The sequence below is a fragment of the Polypterus senegalus genome, chromosome 3 (assembly GCF_016835505.1).
Source record: "Polypterus senegalus isolate Bchr_013 chromosome 3, ASM1683550v1, whole genome shotgun sequence".
Classification (NCBI taxonomy): Eukaryota; Metazoa; Chordata; class Cladistia; order Polypteriformes; family Polypteridae; genus Polypterus; species Polypterus senegalus.
Window position 1 is genome coordinate 188,489,598 of NC_053156.1, and position 19,843 is coordinate 188,509,440.

At 38.2% G+C, this 19,843-nt stretch overlaps 1 protein-coding gene across 3 annotated transcripts in view; it reads right to left on the bottom strand.

Annotated features, from left to right (window-relative positions):
* eprs1 (glutamyl-prolyl-tRNA synthetase 1) overlaps positions 1-15,375 on the bottom strand; it is a 228,993-nt gene extending 213,618 nt beyond the window's left edge. For 2 of the 3 annotated variants that reach the window (XM_039748323.1, XM_039748321.1), the window contains exons 1-3: positions 15,252-15,375; positions 7,044-7,128; positions 6,584-6,683 (exon numbers count right to left, since the gene is read on the bottom strand). In XM_039748323.1, coding sequence (XP_039604257.1) covers positions 6,584-6,683; positions 7,044-7,128; positions 15,252-15,294 — 228 coding nt within the window. In that variant the 5' untranslated portion in view covers positions 15,295-15,375. The remainder of the gene's footprint in view (positions 1-6,583; positions 6,684-7,043; positions 7,129-15,251) is intronic. The other variant, XM_039748322.1, reaches the window with a different exon arrangement.
* Between the last annotated feature and the right edge of the window lie 4,468 nt (positions 15,376-19,843).

Genomic DNA, 19,843 nt, shown 5'->3' on the forward strand with positions numbered 1-19,843 from the left:
TGGGAGTGAAGTGGAGTTTTAGAGTGGAAAGAATAGATCATTATTTGGAATACACGCATTTCACGTGTGTTCCGTTTCTACAGTAATCCGTGTAAACACATTTTTAAAACAGAAACGTTTTTCATATTGTAGTAGTAAATGACAAAATGTAAGCATAAACTATATAATGTATGAAGCCTGAAGTCCAAATATCAAACACTTTCACAAAAGGTACACATATAACAGAACAAGTATGCTTTTATTCAAAAATATAACTGCAGAAAAAAGCCACCTTAGCATGCCATATTGACACGTACGTTCTGCAGCTGACACAGTAGCATAATGGTATCAGCCGCTTACTGGTATCCAAAAGCTCATGAGTTCGATCCCACATGGTTCAGTTTTGAGAAGTAAACTGCTCTTATTCTTACTATTTTAGAATAAAAACATGCATTTGATTTCAGTGTGTAACAGCCAGTAATTTATGATACTTGTAAAGGTTGTTTTTTTTTATTCACTTTTCATTCTCTCAGTCGTGTTCAGGATCCTTCCCTACCCCCATCTGAGAATGCTGTTTTCACATAAAGATGCGCTGTAGCTCTGCAGCGTGCTTGTGACTGCATTCTCTACCAATGCTTGCGAACTGAAGTGCCTGCGTGCACTTTTCGTGGCATTACACGTCTATTTTTTTGAGCATGCCCGTGTCGCTCAAACACAGGAACATATGTTGGTGTACAAGAATAAAAACAAGTGCACTTTTATTCTAGACTATAAGTGAAGAAAAATAAAGCAAGTTACAGTAGGCGGTTGATACGACAGCTTGCGTGGTGCAATGCTAAGAACTGCTGATTTCCGATCCGTGCTATATAAAATCATCACATTCAAATATTAACAATTTCCACACACCCTTCCTACATTCACGACATGTGTACTTGTTGCAGTGTACACATCTCTCTGGCTATGGTTCCTATTACACTGAATGAGCACCTGACATTGTACTTTCTTCCCTATATAAATCACATTCGAGTATAGCGTCTCCAAATAAATCACATTTGAGTTATAGCGTCTTTATGTGAAAACAGCATTGTCAGATTGGGGGGGGGAATCGTGAACGCGACTGAGAGAATGGAACTGAATAAAAAAAAAAAGACTGAAATCAAATGTATGTTTTTATTCTAAAATAGTTAAGTACATGCAATATTATTTGAAAGCGAACAGCGTCAGATCGGGTTTGAATACACGCTGACGCTGAACTCCCTGTCTATCTACATAGTAATAACAGTAATTTTATTATTATATAGGAGCTTCCCTGTCTGCCTATCATATAGTGCCTTTCCTTCCTACCTATCTATATATCTATCCCCTTAGCTGTTTTTTATATATCTATTATACAGTGCCTTCCCTGTTTATTTATATATCTAGTGCCTTCTCTGCCTGTTTGTCTGTCTGATTGCATATAGCGCTGAACTTACTGCTCTGTACTGTTCTGTCCTCTGTGTGTACTGGAGTACAAAAGAAACAGCACCATACAGCAACATGTGCGAACTGGCAAGATCGGGGAAAAAACACGCGGTCACTGATTACAAACCGCAAGATGAATGAAAGAGACAATATATGTAAAAACATCATCGACTAATGCAATATTATTTGAAAGCGAACAGCGTCAGATCGGTTTGAATATGCCCAATCTGACGCTGTTCGCTTTCAAATAATATTGCATGTACTTAACTATTTTAGAATAAAACATACATTTGATTTCAGTCTTTTTTTTTATTCAGTTCCATTCTCTCAGTCGCGTTCACGATCCCCCAAAGCCAATCTGACAATGCTGTTTTCACATAAAGACGCTATAACTCAAATGTGATTTATTTGGAGACGCTATACTCGAATGTTATTTATATAGGGAAGAAAGTACAATGTCAGGTGCTCATTCAGTGTAATAGGAACCATAGCCCAGAGAGATGTCAACACTGCAACAAGTACACATGTCGTGAATGTAGGAAGGGTGTGTGGAAATTGTTAATATTTGAATGTGATGATTTTATATAGCACGGATCGGAAATCAGCAGTTCTTAGCATTGCACCACGCAAGCTGTCGTATCAACCACCTACTGTAACTTGCTTTATTTTTCTTCACTTATAGTCTAGAATAAAAGTGCACTTGTTTTTTATTCTTGTACACCAACATATGTTCCTGTGTTTGAGCGACAGGGGCATGCTCAAAAAAATAGACGTGTAATGCCACGAAAAGTGCACGCAGGCACTTCAGTTCGCAAGCATTGGTAGGAGAATGCAGTCACAAGTACGCTGCAGAGCTACAGCGCATCTTTATGTGAAAACAGCATTCTCAGATGGGGGGTAGGGAAGGATCCTGAACACGACTGAGAGAATGAAAAGTGAATAAAAAAAAACAACCTTTACAAGTATCATAAATTACTGGCTGTTACACACTGAAATCAAATGCATGTTTTTATTCTAAAATAGTAAGAATAAGAGCAGTTTACTTCTCAAAACTGAGCCATGGGATCGAACTCATGAGCTTTTGGATACTAGTCAGCGGCTGATACCATTATACTACTGTGTCAGCTGCAATACGTACGTGTCAATATGGCATGCTAAGGTGGCTTTTTTCTGCAGTTATATTTTTGAATAAAAGCATACTTGTTCTGTTATATGTGTACCTTTTGTGAAAGTGTTTGATATTTGGACTTTAGGCTTCATACATTATATAGTTTATGCTTACATTTTGTCATTTACTACTACAATATGAAAACGTTTCTGTTTTAAAAATGTGTTTACACGGATTACTGTAGAAACGGAACACACGTGAAATGCGTGTATTCCAAATAATGATCTATTCTTTCCACTCTAAAACTCCACTTCACTCCCAGATAATCAATCAAGGCATGAGCTGGGAGAAGTTTGTGCACGTTCTAAGTCGGTGGGGGGATGGAATAGCCGGCTGCTTGCAGCCTGATTTTTATCAGCACATTTAGATGACGAAAGACGCTGGTGGAGAGCTGTGAACGATTTTAAGAAGCGATTTAAGGTGGGACGGAATTACGAGTTTTTTCGTAGGCTCTGGTAATTCTAGTGTTAAGTGAAAATTTAAAGAAAATGTGCCTAAGTAATTGCAACACAAACACTTAATCAGTTTTAACGCGAAAAGATGCAGACGAAAGAAGAGAAGAAGCAAGCCATTAGGGTGTAGTAAATAAGAGCGCATCAACCTCTGACCGAACAAATGCTAAACATACAAAGAAAGAGTATGAAAACTATGAATGCTCAAGTCAAGTGTATTCACTGAACGTTATTGTGCAGTGCACCATTACTGGTTCAAATATAATTCAAATTTATTAAAAAATAATCTTAGATGGCAAAAAAATTGAATGTAAAAGAGAAGTTGGTTTTACCTTGCATTTACTTCATCATTGTGTTAATTAAGGTGTGCTGTGCAATACTGTGGAAGTTTTCAAGTAACAATTAGGATCAGCCAATACATGTTTCTAAATTGTTAATCTACTGTATAATGTTATTAGTCATTAGTTAAACACTGCATTCCCCGTGTTAAGCAATTCCCTTTATTCATCTAACAACTGAGCTAACTATAACCTATGCTTATATCCTTTAAAAGTTCATTTGGTACATGTTAACTTTGCAATTGTCTAGTAAGCAATGAAACTCATTTTACAGATTGCTTTGAATAATACTGTCTGGTAAATAAAATAATACAATGCAAAAGAATACATGTGCACTAGTACTGACAGTCAGAGATTATACAGTGCAATTTCTAATGTGGTCAACAAAAAGGAACAGAAACAGAATTTCCTGCAGCAAGGCCATACATGCTCTTGTTCATAAAAAAAAAACCTGCCACTTTATCGTTGTATGCTTTTATGCAGTCTAAAATTTCATTATTTCAGTTATGGTTAGATTAATTTCATTGAAAAAAATGAGAAATCATTATGCAGCATTTAAGACTATGGCCAGTAAAAGCAAGGATCAGAAAGCCAGCTAAACTTGGTTAAGCAGAAGCCATTTACATGCATTTTAATGATCATAAATGAGCTGCAGAAGTTATTGTTATTGAGATGTTACTTTTTCTATCATTTTACTTTTTCTCAATTTTCATTTTGTCAATTCCAGAAATTTGAGAGAAGAGTTAAACAAAGAGCCTGGAAAATCATTTTCCAAAACACAAACAGGTACCAAGGAAATTTAGCAGATATACTTTCAATGACTAAACTACATATGCAAAAGTAAACTACCTGTATTATACAAATAAATTTAGCAGTTCTCTGTAATTTTTCAGTTACAGGACAGAAAATGTCAGAGAGTAAAAACTGAATGACCATATGGCAAGAAATATCACGTAAAACATGATGATATTCTTTATAAGCTCTATATTAAAATCCCCACAATTTGTATTTACACAGGAGTGATTCCTATGTCTATCATAAATTAAAGTCTTGCAATGTAATTTGAAATAAGCCAATATAAGTTTACTTAATGATAGCTGGGCAATTCCTTGAATCATATACCTCTATTTTAAAGCTGCCGTTTTCTCTTTATACCTATTCGATACCATGGTAAAAAGTATCATGAAATTTCACAGGTATTTGAATCAAATACAAAAACTCTGGTATCATGACGTCTGTTCAAGGATCTCAAAATTAACACCAAAGTAAATTTAGAGTAGCTTACGGACAAAAAGACAGATGTCCTGCACGGAGTATCAGAGGGGGGTAGTAACGAGTTACATTTACTCTGTTACATTTACTTGAGTAACTTTTTTTAAAAATTGTACTTCTAAAAGTAGTTTTACTGCACCATACTTTTTACTTTTACTTGAGTACATTTGTGAAGAAAAAAATGCTACTCTTACTCCGCTACATTGGACAACACTCGAATCGTTACTTTTTTTCCCATTAGATAAAGTCTGACAGGCAATTTTCAATCTGCTCTGAGTCGCATATGCTATCAAGTTGCACACACGCCTTCCATTGCATCTCCAGCTCTGACGCGAGGTTTTGGATGTTCCCCAAATTAAGGCGCTGCAGCTTTGAGGAAAGATGTTGCATTTTTCATTTAAAACCATTAACTGAGCTAATCATATTTACCATGATTTCCCTTTTCTTTGCAGCTATAAATTAAGCTCATTCAACATGTTGGTCAGATCAGAAAAAAAATACCAAATCTAGCGGCCACTGATCGTTATTAAGTTGCTTGTATTCTGCATGTCTAATGACAAGGAGAAACTCCTTTTTCTCTGGCCAGGGGTCTTGAAATCTCAGCAGGAATTTCTTTCTAGCCATCTGCCTTAACAAAGGCACCTTTTATCACCTCTCCATCTTGGAAGGACTTCTTATGCTTAATGATCGAGTGACTCACCCGGAACGATGCTTTGGTGTGTCTGCCTTTGCTTTTGATTGAATTCAGCCAAGTGAAAAATGACAAATGTCCAATTAACTGTGATTTTAGTTCCCTCTCCTTTCTTTATCTCAGATCAATTTTCGGAAGGAAGTCAGCTTTGTAGTTTTTATGAACAGTTCGAAAGTGCCTTTCCACATTTTCCTTCTTTGGGATAGCAATGATAGATTGACAGATCAGACAAACACACTTCGATTGTGACATTGTGAGAGAAAGTAATCCTCCACCAATTCCACATACGGCCCATAAACAACAATTTTTTTTTTAAATCCCTTCTTTAGTCGATATAAATTGGAAGGCTAACTAGAGCACTTAGATAGCCGGAGTTTTGCAATAGCTTGCGCGTTAGATCGTGCGTGCGGGATGACCAGCGTGTTACAAGAAAAGAGATCTCAGACTGGTCTCCCTGTATGTCAATCAAGTGGCAAATGCCATAGGGAGGATATATGATAGACTAACATTTAAAAAAAAATTTTTTTTTTTGAATGCAACGCAATCTAACAGCACTCCCTTTCCGATCTACTGGTCAATTGCGATCAACACATTGGGTACCCCTGCACTAGTTAATAAAAACCTTTACCAAAAACTAAAATGATAGCTAAATAGAAGACTCCTGTCGATATTTCCTTGCAAAATGTGATGTGGTGTACACAGAGTACAGCCAACATATTTCAAAACACAGCTACTACTTGAAAGCAAGTGGAAGGATTACTAATTAATGACACACATATACATAAAGGAGATGTTTGATCAAATGAAACACTCTAGTGAGAGGACCCTCTTACCAGACACACATAGGTGACACCTTTCAAAATGCAACAGAAGGCAATCACAAACATTTCAAAAGCCATAAAGTTAAATTTTTTATTTTATATTTAAAATTCTATATAGATATCTGCTGATTATAAATTATCAATAATATAAATACATCCCTAACTAAAAACAGCTGGATGTTTACCTTCCACTCATGAGTAAAATCCATGACATTATTCTTTGGTGCTGTGAGAAATACAAGCTTTCACCACAACAATGTGTGACTGTCTCTACAAAATGATGCTGTGCTTCTTGGTTGTGAATGATTCATTGAACAAACGGCTATTTGCTACAAAATTTTGGCTTTAAAGGCAGAAAAAGAATGAAATTGGACAAAGGAACATAACCAAATGTTGCTTACCTCAGCTTGTTCCAACAAGTTGGTGCCATACAAGACATGGCTAGGAGACAATCGAGCCAAATATCGTACAATAGAGTTTACATCATTAAAAGACACACTGCTGTAAATAAATAAAATGTAGATAAATACATCAGGAAATGAAGATTTCTATAATCAATTATGCTAAGAACCTCTGAGAAGAAGCTGAGCTAGAATAGGACAAAAATGTTAGCATCCCCTTACTCACATCACCTGTGTATTAACAGTATGGTTTTAGCTCAGAAAATTACAAATTCCCTATGGGTTTGCTGCTTCAAAATAACAAAGCAACATTATATTACAATATCATCTGCAAATATAGCTTAAAGTATTCCAGTAAAACAAAACCTGAAATAACCAAAGAAAGTTCTAAATAGGGGAACGGTTCAAAATAAGGATTCTGATGTGGGAGTGGTGAAACACTGCTTGATTTCATACTTACTCTGCAACTTTCAAACTGGTTTCTTTTCCTTGGTCTATTGCCACATTCACAGTTGACTTAACATGCTCTGCAGTCAGAAGGGCACCTTAAAAGAAAAAAAACACAGCTACATAAAAAACATGCCTTGCTGCAAATCAGTTGCTGAGTACTTCAGCATAAGTGCAACTGTGACAAAGAATTATGTGGATGATTTCACTTTGTAAATGTCTGGACAAGCTTACAATACAGACACTATACCTCTGCTCACAAAGCAAAACAATTACATTTAAGTTAATGGAGCATACAAGTTTTTAATTTTCAAACCTTTAAAAAAAAAGCAAGAGAGGGACTAAAGAATTATTATCCTTCATTGGGATACACAATTACAAAACATGAATAGAAGATAATTCTGACTATTTTAAACATACAACTACAACTGACCAGTTTTAATAACATACAAGATCACAATACAACTAGGTGTCACAGTGGTACAGTGTTAGTGCTGCAGCCTCCTAACAAGGAGACAGAGGTTCAAGTTCTGGGTGCTGCCTTTGTGCAGTTTGTAGGTTTCTGCCAGATGCACTAGCTTCATGTGATACTCAGAGATGACATAACCCTTTTGAACCTGGGACATTGATAAATTTAAACAAAGATGGATTGGGCAATGAGGTAACACATAAAGGAAATGTGCAAAGTATTTAGTGCTTTTATTAAAATTCTAAGTGTTCAAAGCAAAGTGCAGTCTTTCAAATAAATTGCTCTATTATAAAAAGGAAAAGCAGGGTGACAAGACGTGATTTTCTCTGAAGTTCTCGGAAGACACTTAAAAGACTCGCGAGACACAAACAATATCAAATAAGAGCACGGCCAGCAAAACACTCAGTCACGTAAAGGCACGTAGCACACATATCCTGTGCTCTCAGCACATATAAAGCTTATAAAGACAATACATTCTAGATGAAACATCAACGGCTAAGCAAAGATGAAAGAGCAGCGCGAAGAAGAGAGACCCAAAAGTGCTGGAGAGAAAAAAAGGCAGGTAAGAGATTATGAAAGCAGTGGAATTCGAAAGGTTCAAACTAACGATGGCGCAATACACATGCAGAGAAAGGTAAAGAATATGAAAGCAGTACAATTAGAAAGTATTGTAGCGTCCCAGCCAGGCTGAAGCCTTTTTTGTTTTAAGTCACTGTAAGGTCCGATTGAGGGAGGGAGGAGTACAGCACGGAAGACTGATAGCTGGGTATTGATTGATGCGGTGAGGGGGTTAGCAATACCCGGGGGATGAGGGGTTGGGGAGGGTGCTGGAAGGTTGTGTTTGGGGTTACGAAGTCGGCGATTGTTCAAGTAAAACTTTTGTAACAATTTATTATGTCAGTCGCTACACTATCAAAAAAAAAGATAGTAAAGATTGCATTACTGCAAACAAAAGAAAATTAATCAGGTCAGAAATAAAAGTCAAAGAGCAGAAAACAGTCTTTTCGCCTTCGCATCAAAACGTAGATTTACACAATAATGGAACATACGTTATGAGAATCTGTGGTCCCGCAACAGTTAAAGCAACAAGTTTAATTTAAAAAAAAAAAAAAAAAACACGATTCAGTCAGGTGATTTATGATCACGGAGAAGCGATGCAAATTTTAACAGGTGACAAGAAAGGTAATGGATATATTCCGCGAATAACATTAGACACCAAAGGATACTCCATTCGTATTAAAATGTTTACAGTTTCCCATGAGAATAGCTTTTGCTATAACAATTAACAAATCACAGGGACAAACATTAGAAAAAGGTGGATTATTTATTAGAGAAACAGAAACAATATTCACTCACGGGCAGTTATACATTGCTTTGTCATAATGTGTCTCCAAAAACGGAATCAAAATTCAATGTGATCTTGAAGAAAAGGTAATTACAAATATTTTTTTAAAGTAAAAGTGCAAATAATGAAATTGAAACAACTCCAAAGGGAAAAAAAGCTTTTAAAAAATTGTATATCCAATTACCCATAAGAGACACTTTAATCTGCCCCCAGCTCTTAAAACAATGACAAGCGATAAGCAAAAAATGCAGCTTGCAGCAGATGATTTGACCACTTCTCCTTGCGTGCGTTCAGCCACCCTAACCCCAACCCCCTTCACAAAGCAATCAGCAGAGACACAAAGTGGCAAAAAGAACAGCAGCTGTACAGGCTTTAAAATGATCGATGGGCAGCACGACAGCAGCTGCCCACCCTTCACAATGCGAGCAGTGTTATATGTCCTGCGAGAAAGAGATTTAACCATGCCCGAGGCCAGAAATAAAGGACAAGTATTGTTTTTACAATGTCACATGAGACAAGGCAGTGAGCCATCATTTAAAACAGGTCCACGGACATCTAACCTAGCAGTTATTGGATTGCTTTTGGCAGACACGCATCATGTGCTCCCAGCTCATAAAACAATGACATGCGACAAGCAGAACAGGCAGCTCACCAGCAGCAGAAAGACAGCAGATGATCCGACAGCATCTCCTTAGCGTGCGTTCAGACGCCCCCCACCCCATACAATGCGAGCAGCGTTATACGCCCTGCGAGAAAGAGATGTAACCATGCCCAGTGCCGGAAATAAAGGACAAATATTGTTTTTACAAAAGTTTTTAATGTGAAAATAATGTATATGTAACAATTCCCATGAAAATAACAATCTCTTTAAATTGTATATTCGGTAAACCAAACACAGGGGTGGGTGAGCAAAGCGAGCAGGGGCAGAGCCCCCTACTAAGTAATATAATAAAAACAGTTTTGTGTGGAGGTTACAATCCAATAAATAAATAATCCCAAAAATAAGTTAAAACACCAAGGTTAAACCACAGACAGGACTTGTCCATAAAAGCCATCATGAGCCATAATGCATTCATTCAAACAGATGTCTGCGGATGTTGCTCAAAGAGGATAGTTGCTCCTGCTCCTTGGGTGCTCGGCAGGAGCGACCCTGCCCGAAGTATGACATTCACTCACTCCAGCTAAAGCTGCATTCCAACTGCTTGTCTCTATTCTGCCACACTAGCTCTACCCTGATCCTGCCTCTCTGGTTCTTCCTTTTTAAATTCCAATCTCTTAACACCCTTTCTTACATTTTTCGTTCTCACTCTGTCTATCCTGCTTTGGCTCTTTTGCACACAAGCAAGCTTAAGCATCTTAATTTAGATCCCAGGGCACTAATAAGGAAAATGACTGAGCTGCAGGCATATGCATGTGCAATCATATCCAACCAATCTCCTCATCTCAATACCCCATGACTGCTCAGATACACTACCATGCAGACATACAACAGCCCCCTGAGCACAACATACTGTTTTTACTTTAAAAACTAGCATACTAATGCAGACCCATAACCACACTTTTCTACAGTTCCCCTACAGTCCAAAGATATGCAGATTATGGAAACTGTAGATGGTAAATTAGCCTCCAATATGTGTGTTTCAGTTTATTTTCAACCTGCAATGGGCCTTGCATCTTGAATTTATTAGGATAAACATGACAAGTCAGTCCTTGAAACCAGTCTATTTATTCTGAAATGGACACAGTACACCAGCTCTACTCTACCCAGTTAGTGGACCTTGGGCCAGATTTTGCCTTCCAAAAGATTTTTTTAAACGCCCTTTGATTGGTTCTTGCCAAAGGGGAAATTAATTAGTGCAAACCTGTGTGTTTGTTGATAAACTAGAGCTTATTGGTGATGAAGGAAAATTAAATTTCGCCAGTATTTAAACATAAAACATTTTTACTTTGACATGGGTCATTCCATGTCAACTCAACTGATTTTCCAGAAATCTCACACACTTCAGTCTCAAAAATTTTTTAAAAAATACCAGGTGTACTCATGTTATCCAGGAGACAACCTGTAAGATTATTTTGATGCAAGATCAATACTTTAGAAGATACAGCAAATTTTGTAAGAAAAGATGGGTGTCAAATTTGACACTTCTTTATTTTTTTCAATAATTTCACAAGACCATATCTCAAGTAGGGCGGCATGGTGGCGCTGCCACCTCACAGTAAAGAGACCTGGTTTCGCTTCCCGGGTCCTCCCTGCATGGAGTTTGCATGTTCTCAATGTGTCTGCGTGGGTTTCCTCCGGGTTACTCTGGTTTTCTCCCACAGTCCAAAGACATGCAGGTTAAATGCATTGGCGATTCTAAATTGTCCCTAGTGTGTGTTTGGTGTATGTATGCGCCCTGCGGTGGGTTGGTGCCCGGTCTAGGGTTTGTTTCCTGCGATTGGCTCCAGCAGACCCCCCGTGACCCTGTAGTTAGGATATAGCGGGTTGGATAATGGATGGACGGATATCTCAAGTACTAAACCACTTAGCAGGCTCAAATTGTGCATACTGGTACCGTTATATGTATAGTAAACAACAAAATCAAAATTTTGGTAAGAGCAAAGCTTCAAAAATGGAAAAAAAATATGTTGCTTCTTTGGCTTTCAGAAAGCATACTTCTAAATAATACAGGCTGCTGAATTTGTCCCTATGTTTAGACACCTGCACAGGGCTTTTCAAAAGGTTATAAACAAACTGAATTAGGGTTTGACTAGCAGACCTCTCAAATGTGAAAAAATCATTTTGGGTCTAACTTTCAGACCAGCTTAATGCAGTGAGGTAATGTTCAGCCATTTTTTAATAATTTTTCCTGCAAATTCACCATTTGTTAGTAATAATAATCATCAAGTTCTTCATCATTAACTTGGATATAGGATTAATTCAAAAAAATAAAGGCAAATTAAGTACAGCACATGAACAACAGCGGTTTGATTTATCATAAAATACAATGCTAGTTATAATGAAATGTAAAAATGTTGGTATTGCAATCGAAGCGCAGAGTGTAGGACATCTTTGTCATTGAGATCATGATGGTACTGTCTTCCACTGACCGTTGTGGGTGCACTAAGCAGTGCAATGACACACCGTAATAGTACCCAAACATACAGTGAATCCGGAAAGTATTCACAGCGCATCACTTTTTCCACATTTTGTTATGTTACAGCCTTATTCCAAAATGGATTAAATTCATTTTTTTCCTCAGAATTCCACACAACACCCCATAATGACAACGTGAAAAAAGTTTACTTGAGGTTTTTGCAAATTAATTAAAAATAAAAAAAACTGAGAAATCACATGTACATCAGTATTCACAGCCTTTGCTCAACACTTTGTTGATGCACCTTTGGCAGCAATTACAGCCTCAAGTCTTTTTCAATATGAAGCCACAAGCTTGGCACACCTATCCTTGGCCAGTTTCGCCCATTCCTCTTTGCAGCATCTGTCAAGCTCCATCAGGTTGGATGGGAAGCATCGGTGCACAGCCATTTTAAGACCTCTCCAGAGATGTTCAATCGGATTCAAGTCTGGGCTCTGACTGGGCCACTCAAGGACATTCACAGAGTTGTCCTGAAGCCACTCTTTTGATATCTTGGCTGTGTGCTTAGGGTCGTTGTCCTGCTGAAAGATGAGATCAAGAGCGCTCTGGAGCAGGTTTTCATCCAGCTTGTCTCTGTACATTGCTGCAGTCATCTTTGCCTTTATCCTGACTAGTCTCCCAGTTCCTGCCACTGAAAAACATCCCCACAGCATGAAGCTGCCGCCACCACCATGCTTCACTGTAGGGATGGTATTGGCCTGGTGATGAGCGGTGCCTGGTTTCCTCCAAACGTGACGCATGGAATTCACACCAAAGAGTTCAATCTTTGTCTCATCAGACCAGAGAATTTTGTTTCTCATGGTCTGAGAGTCCTTAAGGTACCTTTTGGCAAACTCCAGGTGGGCTGCCACGTGCCTTTTCCTAAGGAGTGGCTTCTGTCTGGCCACTCTACCATGCAGGCCTGATTGGTAAATTGCTGCAGAGATGGTTGTTCTTCAAGATTCTCCTCTCTCCACAGAGGACCTCTGGAGCTCTGAGAGAGTGATCATCGGGTTCTTGGTCACCTCCCTGACTAAGGCCCTTCTCTCCTGATCATTCAGTTTAGATGGCCGGCCAGCTCTAGGAAGAGTCCTGGTGGTTTCGAACTTCTTCCACTTACAGATGATGGAGGCCACTGTGCTCACTGGGACCTTCAAAGCAGCAGAAATTTTTCTGTAACCTTCCCCAGATTTGTGCCTCGAGACAATCCTGTCTCTGAGGTCTACAGACAATTCCTTTGACTTCATGCTTGTTTTGTGCTCTGACATGAACTGTCAACTGTGGGACCTTATATAGACAGGTGTGTGCCTTTCCAAATCATGTCCAATCAACTGAATTTACCACAGGTGGACTCCAATTAAGCTGCAGAAACATCTCAAGGATGATCAGGGAAACAGGATGCACCTGAGCTCAATTTTGAGCTTCATGGCAAAGGCTGTGAATACTTATGTACATGTGCTTTCTCAATTTTTCTTATGCTTTGTCCTGGGTACAACATTAACCTGCATTTAGACTTGCAAGTAGGTCCTCCAACTTGCAGGGAGAACTCGGGGGTTGGCGGCAGGACTGACCACAGTAAAAAAAACCTCACAGTGTTCCATTACAATCAAACAAGTGTGGAGTTGAGATGCACAGTCACCCATTTCACAGCTGCGCTCGGGTCTTAATTTGGGATCCTTAGGTGGTTTGTTGTGTGGTGGATGAATCAACAGGCTGTATCAGTGCATGCTCCCAACCTCTCTCTCTCCTGGAGCCTAAACATAGGTAAGCCGAAAAAAATCAAATTAAATTTTGGTCAATGTCAAGGGGCTGCTTTGACCAGGCAGGGTTATCTGGACCAAATGTTTTAATTTTGTCACATACCATACCAATTAATATACCAGCATGCAAAATCTGAGCCTGCTTGGTGATTTACTTCTTGAGCTATGAACTTGTGAAATTTGATGAAAAATGAGGACAGATAAAATCAACTCCCCTAACCCCCCTTGGTAAACTGGCTGAACCTTGGAAAGTACTGATCTTGCATCAAAAAAATGTTATAGGGTGTCTCCTGAATAACATGGATGCACTGGGTAATTTTTCCAGAACTTGTCAAGTCCAAATTTCATTGGCATTGGTTGATTTGACACACCAAATTGCCATTGGGTCTTACACTATCCATCAGAATCTTTAGTGGCTATTCAACGACAACTTATTTCTTGAATGGTCCAAAATGACACAAGTAATTCCGTAACGGGCTTTAGCAGGCCCTGTCTTTTGACAGCCCCCTAGCCTTAACTATCTCAGAAGAAAAGTAAAAAACCCAAAAAAAAAAAAAAAAAAGCCTTGTAAGGGAAACAAAGGAAGAAACATTGGTTAAGGCAATTCTGAGGGAGACCCCTTCCAGGTAGGCCAGTATGGAATGGTTGTCAAAAAATTGGCTAAATACTGTACACAAAACAGAACACAAGTAATCCCCTTCACAGGTCCAATGCCAAGTTCCTTTGCAGTTACAACAGTTACTAAAAATCGAGGGAAAAAATAGGACTCTCTGACTAATATCATGTTCATAATCTGGCCCCCTACTCAGAACTAACTGAAAAGCCCTTGAGAGAACCAAAACTCTTTCACTTGTGTAGATCTCTGACCAAACAGACGACACTCCTGTAGTAAGTTCACTACTATCTTGAGTCTGATCCTGCTGGGCTCTCTGAAAATTAATGGAAGTCGCATTTGTAGCAAGCACTTCCAATGGGCTTCAATATTGGACAACCTGACTGGATTACAGTACATGTATGTAATAGGCTTATAAGGTCTGACTGTAATAAAAAAGTGAATCATTGCTTAAAGGCAATGTCAAAATTGTATACCATTAGGTTGGCTTTACAGTTCTATCATTACAGCTAGGGGTGATCGTTTATGATTCAAATTTGAATATGTTTGTCCTAATAACATCTTTAAATGTTAATTCGCTTTTTATTTTCTTTTTTTAACTTAACCACCATAAATGTATCTAAAATTATTCTTTACGTGGTCAGCCTTTTACTAAAGAAAAGTCAAATCCAATAGAGACCACATAAAATAGCAAGAAAGTAAAACTCCATAATACAGTTTCCCAATGACTATGTATGTCATGCTTGCATCTCTCATTCCACTCTAACATTTCGCTGCTCTTGCATCAGCCACGCACCCGAATCACCCAACCCCCATTTCTTCTTACACTTGGTCCTTTACCTTATGCTGACAAATAACGCCAAAACGGTACAATAATGCATTATAACAACTCGGTACCCATCTTCATCCCTCACTCACCAAGCGGAGGGTTAGCAGAATTCACCGTCAGGGTCAGCGTCATGGCTCTATCTATGCAGCAAACTGTCCAGCTCCCAGTCTCTCACTCTCCACCAGGCAACAATGTGCTCACTTCGCCACGCAGCTTCCGGTCTGTCCCTCCTCCCCGGAAACTATGGTCTGAAAGCAAGAGTTCCGTAAATTCTACTTTGTACCACATCTATATGCTCCTTCCGAGTTTTTAAATGGTGCCTGACTACTTTAACTTGTATATCATACAGATCAGAACATATTTTCTGTTTCTTGTTGAAGATTTGTGAATGGATACGCCATCACCCATTTTTACTGCCGAAAGAAAGTTTAATTTTTCTGTACGAAGTTTTTTTTTGTTAGACAAGACCATTCCGTGTACTGTAATATTGCCGTTCTCTAACTACTGCTCTTTCTTGGATGAACGAGACAATTGCGTTGGAGCAACTGCCCCTGCTCGATTTGCTCTTTAATCACAGACATACATTGAGTATACACGTGCTAAAGACCTTTTTATCTAAATCGAAAGTGAAATATTCCACCTTTTATTTCAAGTGAGGTTTTCCCTGGAGTGAACTGAATAGATTTTAATATTAAGCTTTTTGCAAAATTTAACATCCAGCAGCCCAGCACAGTATTAAATGTAATGTGTTTCTCCGATCAGGTCTTCGTTGGTGGTTTCCGAAATTTTTCAGTAACCCTCACATTTACATTTATTTTACAAATAAAAAGCATTTTTATTTTAATTTGTAAGATTTTTTTTTTTAGATTTCGGTCTGTAATGTGATGTACAATCGAACGTCGTGGTTGCTGTAACTGGTAATTCCAAATTCCATTAAACTGGCTTTGGTGAATGGGTGGGATGTTTGCAGTTTTTGGACGCTTGTCAAGCACATTACTATAAGAAAGGCGGTAGTGTCCTTTACTTAAAAATACAGCAATGTCGTAAAAGTACTGCGTTATTTAAAGGTATTGCTTGGTGTCATTTATTGTGTGGCAGAGTGTTTGCTGCTGCTTCACAGAATTGGGTTTGAACCCTTCACCTGGCTGCTGCCTGTGAATAGTTGATTCCTGCACATTTCTTGGTTATGATCAAGAAAATAAGAAGGAAAATGGAACCTGCCTTTAATTATTTGAAAGGATCTAAGTACTCAAGAATTTAGCATGGCAAAAATGAGTGTGTGGCAGAGTGTTTGCTGCTGCTTCACAGAAATGGGTTTGAACCCTTCACCTGACTGCTGCCTGTGAATAGTTGATTCCTGCTTTGTGTTATAAATCAAATATGTTTCAGTGAAAATCATTTTGCAGATGTAAATAATTGTTTAAATGCAATAAAGCATCTTTTACTGTCCATGACAACAACCAAAACTTTTCTAGAGTCACTTTTCAATATCTCAGGTTTGATGAACTTTTGACCACACTTCTTCAGAAAACTGTTTTGTAGATTTGCTGCAATGTTTAGGACCATGGCCATGCTGAAGAAACCTTTTTTAGCCCAACTTCATCTCACTGACAAAGAGTTAAAATTTTCTTCCAGATTATCTTGGTTTTGAGTCTGAATTCATACTCCACTTAAAGATACCAAATTGATTAGATCTATGGAAAGATAAACAAGTACAAATCATGACACTTTTTACCACCAACCTTGACAGTGAATAGATGGTTATCCTGAATTTAGGCACTGCTGTGTTAAATAAAAAAGTGTTTTTTTGTGACCAACAGGTCAATCCTTAGCCTCTACTCTCAGGTTTTAGAGTAGAAATGTTTTTTTTTTGAGATTGGAAGTTTCCTTTAACTTTTCATGTATAGTAAATACCATATGTATGTGGACATCTGCTTCAAAAAGAGAAGCATACAGATGCTTTGATTTAAAGCTGAAGTACTCACCATGTGTAATCATTTTTGTTACCCTGATGGATCATTTTGATTGAAACCTACATTTTAGTAAAGACACTGTGGTTTTGTATTTCTCTTTTTAATTTATACTTTATTTTTTTCACAGCAGACAGCTGTATTCTAGAACATTTTGATTTAGTTTTATAGCACTTTACTGACAAACCAGCACTTGTAACGCCGTTTCTGAGATTGTCTGGTGTTTACTTACTTGATTTACACTAAGCTGTACAGGTAAGACTAGTGAGGTGCTTTATGTTGTTTTTATAACTTTGTACTCACTTATTTTAGCACCTGTAGTTATTTGTTGAAACCTTCTTCCCTTTACTTTTTCAAATTACATCATTTGTATTAACCTATTTGTACTGTGATTCCACAAATCAGAGGTTCTTAATATGGAAAATGTATCAATGCTAAATTCAGAAACGTAACACTATTTTTTAAATTTCAAAGTAATATATTACACTTAAACAACTAAATATGAATTATTCAATGAGCAAAATATTCTCCTAAATGCAAAATTCAAGCAAAAATTGCAAGTTGTGCTATAATAATTAATTTGTCCTGTTTACACTAATCTGAATTGAAATCAAAAGTATAAGCTGTGATTCCAACTATCCATTTTTAAACCCAGTTATTTCAATTCAGGGTCACAGGGTACTTGTAAATTTCCATAATGAATGGCTTTGCATGTCTGCCATCCAAAGGTTTTATCAGAAATATACAAAATAGCAGGTTGCTGTAATAAACATCATCGACAAAGCAGGCAAAACTGTACTATTCATTGAATATGCCTATTGTTTATTTTAGGAAATGTCTTTTTCTTCTAATTGGTGAATGATGCCTGTAGTTAACTACTAGAACAATGAAGTTTGTTAAAAATGGATTTGCTTTTCTTGACATGATAAGTATTCATACATTCATTCATGTTCTAAACATACTTGACTAAATATAAAGTCTCAAGTGAGTTAGGGCCTTTCCTATCCTAAAGACATCAGGCACCAGTCAGGAATAAACCCATGACTGGATGGATGCTAGTTCATTGCAGATCATGCTCATATACACTTTTACACTACCCAGTTAGTATTGACACATCAGTATTAGTCTTAATTCATGAGACAAGGGTATTAGAAATCAAATCAATATTTCCAATGTCTTTAATAATTGATTATTTAAATAAGCATTTCCTTCATAGCCTGATTGTAAAGTGGTGTTGTATTTAGCAGTCTTCTTAACAGGCTAAAAAACTCCTAGCTTTGTTTATTGGCCTTGTCCTTTCCCCAGGGGAGTTTACATGGTGTCTTTGTCCTCACAGGGCTTTTCCAGAAATTTCTCTTTTATCAAACAGTCCAGAGATGTGTGTTAAGTTAACTGTTTTGTCTAAATTGGTCTGTTATGACTAAATGAGGTTGAACATAACCTGGGATGGCATTGTGTCCCATCCAGGGCTGTGATTTTTGCCTTGTTTCCATTATTGTAGTGAATAGCCATCCACTGTAGAGCTGCACAGTCCAACACCAGAATTAACTCATCACCCAGAAGGTAGTATCTCATTTGGTTAATATACCACTTTATCACCAAGACTTCTCTTTCCACTGCCACATACCTAGTTTCCCAGTCTAGTTGTTGCTGGCTCTGGAACATGACGGGGTGTTCAACACCATCTATGCTTTGGCTCAACAAGGCACCAACACCTGTGTTCAAAGCATCAGTCTGTAAAACAAAAGGTAGAGAAAGGTCAGGAGACATCAATATAAGTGATGATGTAATGGTCTGTTTTAAGTCAAGGAATGTTGTGTTCATTTTAGCATATCATACCACTGTATTAGGGGCATGCTACTTTGTAAGGTCTGTCAAGGACACTGCCCTCTCAGAGAAACAAGGAATAAACTGGAAGTAGTACCCAACTAAAACTAAAAAGGCTTGGACCTGATGCTTGGTTTTCAGACAGAGCCATTTTAAAATGGCATCAACTCTGGCACATTGTGGTCATACCACAATGCCCACCAGGTAGCCTGAACATTTGGCATCCTTCAACCTAAAGAAACATATCTTCAGTTTGATCCAGAGACTGGCCTCTCTAAGTGCCAGGAACATTATGCGTACCAGCTGTATGTGTTCCTCCCAGGTGCTGTAATAGAGGACAAAGTCATCTTGATAAGCGGCACTGCAGGCTTTGTGGGGATGTAGCGCTCTATTCATCAAATGCTTGAAGGTCACCAGTGCCCCGTGTAATCCAAATTGGGGGACATGATACTGCTAGTGGCTGCTAGGGGTGCTAAATATGGTCTTCTTCTTTGTAGATTAAGTTAAAGGAATATGCCAGTACCCTATTGTCATATCAAGCGTGGTCAAATAATGAACTCTCCTGAATCGCTCAAGGAGCTCATCCACTTCTGGCATCAGGTAAGTATCAAATTGGGAGACTTGATTAAGTCAGCAGAAGTCATTGCAGAAGCACCAATTGCCATCTGACTGAGACTAGCACAATAGGACTAAAACTTTCTTCAATTACACCAAGATCTACCATTCTCCTAATCTCAAGCTCCACTTCTGCAGGATTTGCCTTCAGGAGGCAATACTGGTGTTCTCTGATGGCAACCCCTGGCTCTGTGTTGATGTCATGCACAATCAGAGAGGTCCTTCATGGTTTTTCAGTCATCAATTCTGGGACAAATAAGATTGCTACT